This window comes from Aptenodytes forsteri, unplaced genomic scaffold (genome assembly GCF_000699145.1).
Source record: "Aptenodytes forsteri isolate BGI_AS27 unplaced genomic scaffold, ASM69914v1 Scaffold310, whole genome shotgun sequence".
Taxonomy (NCBI): domain Eukaryota; kingdom Metazoa; phylum Chordata; class Aves; order Sphenisciformes; family Spheniscidae; genus Aptenodytes; species Aptenodytes forsteri.
This window is the reverse complement of record NW_008795680.1, coordinates 710563-715203: the sequence shown is the minus strand read 5'-3', so window position 1 is coordinate 715203 and position 4641 is coordinate 710563. Positions and strand designations below refer to the sequence as shown.

General features: G+C 45.4%; 1 protein-coding gene across 1 annotated transcript in view; it reads left to right on the top strand.

Moving 5' to 3' along the window:
* The window catches only part of FBXO18 (F-box protein, helicase, 18), a 30537-nt gene that overhangs the window by 8605 nt on the left and 17291 nt on the right, over positions 1–4641 (top strand). Inside the window, exons 7-8 of the mRNA XM_009282666.2 lie at positions 1800–1913; positions 3588–3682. Coding sequence (XP_009280941.1) covers positions 1800–1913; positions 3588–3682 — 209 coding nt within the window. The remainder of the gene's footprint in view (positions 1–1799; positions 1914–3587; positions 3683–4641) is intronic.

The window sequence follows — 4641 nt, the reverse complement described above, 5'->3', positions numbered from 1 at the left end:
AGTCACCATCCCTGGAGGTATTTAAAAGACGTGTAGATGTGGTGCTTAGGGACATGGTTTAGTGGTGGACTTGGCAGTGCTAGGTTAATGGTTGGACTCGATGATCTTAAAGGTCTTTTCCGACCTAAACGATTCTATGATTCTATATACAGTGAATATATGCTCGGGAGCAATTATGTTCCTCTTGGTTAGGGTTCTTCAGCTCCTCGGTGCATGCAGTTTGTCAGGAACAGTGTGCACATCCCTAGCTTTTTGCAGGAACATTCAGGAGCGTTGCCTTTAGATTTGCTATAATTCCTAGACTGTTTCATAGTCCGCTTGTTTTTTGGGAAGTAGTATTCAAGAAAAATAATTTGTTTCAGAAACAAAAGCAGGTTTTAAAGCAACTGTATAAACTTTCGGATTAGAAATAGATACACATCAGCTGCAACAATTTAATGCAGTTATTACCTTCCTGAGACCAGTTATTCACTTCACTCCTCTTAAATCACACTACAAGTCCCATGGACACCCATTGCATGTGCGTAGCGATCCGTCCTGTGCCTTTTGTTCACAGAGGTGCCTGGTAATGCAGGTAAGAGCCCGCAGGTTGCTTCAGAATTGCAGTGAGAATGAGATGAGGATTAAGGACATGTAAATTCTTCTTATGAGAAGGCTGGAAAGGAACTGGACTGGAAAAGGAATCTATAGCCGGAAAGAAGATGGTTCTGTAGACTGCCCTCCGCAAGTTATAGTTCAGCCTGCGTTAGACACAAGAGAAGGGTTCATTCTCTGCTTACTTAACCATGGGCCATGGGCTCAGGCTACCAACCAGGGAAACCGGGATGCTTATTTGGCCTGTTGGTGATTGATAGTTGCTGGCTAAGGTCATCAACTTGAGTAAACGCCTGCTGAAGATGTGGCAGACAGAGGCTGTTGCGCACAAGCAATGAGAGCTCGTGGTCAAAGTCACCCGCGTCTCATCTCTATCTCCTTGAACAATCTAGACTAGAAGAAATAGGAACGACCATGTCTGTTCTGCCATTATCTCTTCAAACCACACGAGGTTTGTGGTTTAGGATGTAAGGAGGAATCGTGTCCTCAAGGAACTGTCTGGTACCTATTTACAGCTCCCAAAGCAACTAGTGAGTCTGAGCGTGCAGGTCACCTAATGTGAGACACGAAGTCTGTCCTGGAGTGTGGCCCAGGGTGGCAGCTGTGAGGTCACAGGAGCAAAGCTGCACTAAAAGAGGTAAAGCCACAGTGGCGTCAACCCTGATGTACGATGGAGGTTAATTTTAAACCAGTTGTTGCCGGCGTAATTAAAGTTGCAGAGTCGCTGTGCTCCTCTCTGCAGTAACAAAGCACCGTGAAGTGTTGTCAGGGCTAACACACTTGTATAAAATCATCATAAGACAGTTGATGAAACTGGTTCACTTTAGAGGCCTAAACTAGCCCAAATTCTCTCTCAGGCTCCCCCAGACTCTGTTGTTGATAGTGGTTCAGGAGAGCAAAAGGATCCTGTGGATTCTGATCCCAGGTCGTGTTTGCATGGCAGACCCTGAAACACAAACCCAGCAGGAGTGAGGGAGAGGCCACAAACAGGGCTGTCCCCGTGGTGCCTTTGCAGTCACTTCTCAAGGTATAGCTGCACTTTAAAATACTAATCTTGTCTCCTGCAACTCCCCGAGCGCTTGGGGCTTTGCGCATTGTTCTGTTGGAAGTATTCAAGACGTTGGCCGTCTGTTAGGTGGCTGCAGATGTTTCATTTGTTACTGATGATTTCTCAATGATAAATTCTCTTTTGTCCTTTCCACCAGGATCCATTACAATATTTTCTACTGCTTGAATCTGATGGAAAATTCTTCTGTAACTATGCAGACGGTAGAAGAGGAAACACTGGCTTCACGCTGCAGACAAGACTTATCGTCCGGGTAATGCTATTTTAGGTGATCCGAGCAGTGTACCTAAGTACGCAGGGCCCTAGTGCAGTGCTGAACCTTGGAGAAGGAGCAAACGTTTCATGGCAGGGACTGGTTGACAAGACTCTGAGATTCATAAGGATTAGTACAAAACCTTATTCTGCTCCTTGCCATCTTCTCCCTGAATTCCCAGAGGAAAACCAGAATCAGGCTTTAAATCTGTAAAAATTGAATTACCAAGCACTGACTGAATTTAAAAGTCATTATTCGCCGATGGGTCTGTGTATCAGTGGAACACAGTTCTGTGCGCTCCAGTGTGACGGCCGCTGAAATTTCGCAGAGCCCAAATCACCCCAAAATACGTTCCCAAACCACCACTCTCCCTATGGATAAGAAGCTCTGGAAGGAGGGGAGAGCGCCTGCTTTAATTTTAACAGTGTGTTCCTCTAGAACACTGCCAGCTGCAGTCAGCCCAAATGGGGGCTGGCTTGCTGGTGACGTTACTGTAGCTCAAATAATGAAATAATGTGGCCGTTCATTTATAAACGCTGCTTTCTGTGCATGGGAGGAAAGGAGATACCAGCCGCAGGATATTGCTTTGGCTCCTGTTTTCTGGATCCTGTTGGATAACTGTTATATACTAACTGTTACCTATATATAGCTGTTATAAATTAGCATTGGTTGCTGGCTTGCTGCCTAGAAAGGAAGGAGAGTAAGGAGTGAAATGCTTTCCTGGCCTGTGGAGATCCAGGCGTGGTTCCCCTTCCGCTGCAGTTATCCTGGGTTGAGTCATTTAGCTTCCTTGTCCTTACCTCGAGAAGGGGAACAGTTGTGCTTTCATCCGTCACAGAGGTCTAGCAAAGAGAAATCCAATAAAATCACCGAGTTACAGCAGTGAGAGAGGTCGTAACAAAAAAAATAAATAAGGTAAACAGATGTTGGGTTTCAGTGCTGCTTAGTTTCCCAGCCCTTTTGTTCTACCCCCTCCATTTGAAATCTTTTTCTAAGCAGATTTTGCTTTTCTAGTACAAGGTGTGTACTGGAGGCAGTGAAATGGCAACTGCCAGCTGTGACACGTCAAGGATACCTGAACAGGGCTTTCTGCCCTTACGCGTGGCATCGGGGAGGACCCTGTGTGAAGAGGTGGTTCACACCGTTGGCTGATTATAGGTTTCAGACCTCTATGAATAAAACAATTGCGCTCCAGCCGGAAGCGCTGAATGCCTTTCTTAATGTTAATCAGAGCTCTCAGCTCCCCTGAGAGGCAGGGATAATTGATCTGTCCTACATGCTGAGGAACCGGAGAGCAATTTAAGGTACGTGCTCTCAAAAGCAACAAAACACCCCAAACCCAAGTCGCTGTTTGTTTTCAATAAGCCTAAGGAGCTGGGGTGCCAAATTCATTTTTAAAGCATGGCTTAGGGCCCTTGAGAAGATCTTTTCCTACATAACCTTCCCCAAGGTTTAATTTTTGGTTTTGCTATCTCCAATCTTTTCTTATTCCCTGCTTTTCTCATTTGCACAATAACCGAGTTGCTCCAGTGCCACCTTCCTGACTGTGGGATGGGATAAATCATTCATTGGTTTCCTTCTGCTGTTAGTCAGTTTGTTTGTTTTATCTGGGAGGACTTTTTATTATTATTATTTTCTTAATTCCTTTTGCTCTGTTTTTTTTTCTGTTTTTAGGAGCTGGCCTGAAGTAAAGCTGACCCATGAACAGCAAAGGATTTTGAATCACGAAATTAAGCATGGTCAAATAGTGAAAATTATGGCATTTGCAGGTAAGAGCCAAAAATTATGTTGTAAGAATAAATGCATAACTTCTAATTCTGCTCCTTCCCTCCCTGCTTCTTCTGTCCAAGGAACTGCGTGGAGGCCAGGGGGATCAACCTTACGTTTAAACAATACAAAAAATCAGAGCAAGCTTTTGCAGAGAAATAGGAATGGGAAGCGTGGTGGTGGTTACTCCCATGCAAGCTGGGTAAATGTCGTATTCAGACACGATACCGAAACCGAGTGTTTGGGCGCTGTCGATGACTGCCCAGAGCAGCTTGTCATTGGAACCCAGGAGAGGAGAAGCAACTCTCCCTGTGTTGCTTAGTCGCGTGCTGAGCCTGTTTCGCAGTGTTATTGTCCACAGGCCACTAGACAGAGTCGCTCGTACTTGTTTAGATTTAGCATCTCTGTAAGAGCAACACAAGCCAAGAAATATTCTGCACTTCTGCACTGTTTTGAAAAGGGGAATTGCATAAAATTGAGGGAGCCTGTTTAAATAGAAAAGGAAAAGTAAATCATCTCCCTCCACGTGCAGAGAGTTTCCTTTAAAGACACCACGCTGGGGGCTCCGAGCTAATGCATGCTCTCTGCCCGAAAGGCCTGCAAAAGGACACGTACAGCTAAGCACCACGGTACAGAAGCCACTAATGGTGGTTTCTTATGTCTCTACAAAGTCACTGTGTCCAAATGACAAAAACGGGAACGTTCATGAACTCTTGACGAGTTACGTGTAACTGCAACAAGGCAGGGCAGAAAAAGGGCGTGAGGAACCGCTGGCAAAAAGCTTAAAAGACTCATAATCCTTCTTCATTTTGGGGCCGGTCTTGTTCAATATCTTTATCGATGATCTGGACGAGGGGATCGAGTGCACCCTCAGTAAGTTTGCAGACGACACCAAGTTGGGCAGGAGTGTTGATCTGCTCAAGGGTAGGAAGGCTCTGCAGAGGGACCTGGACAGGCTGGA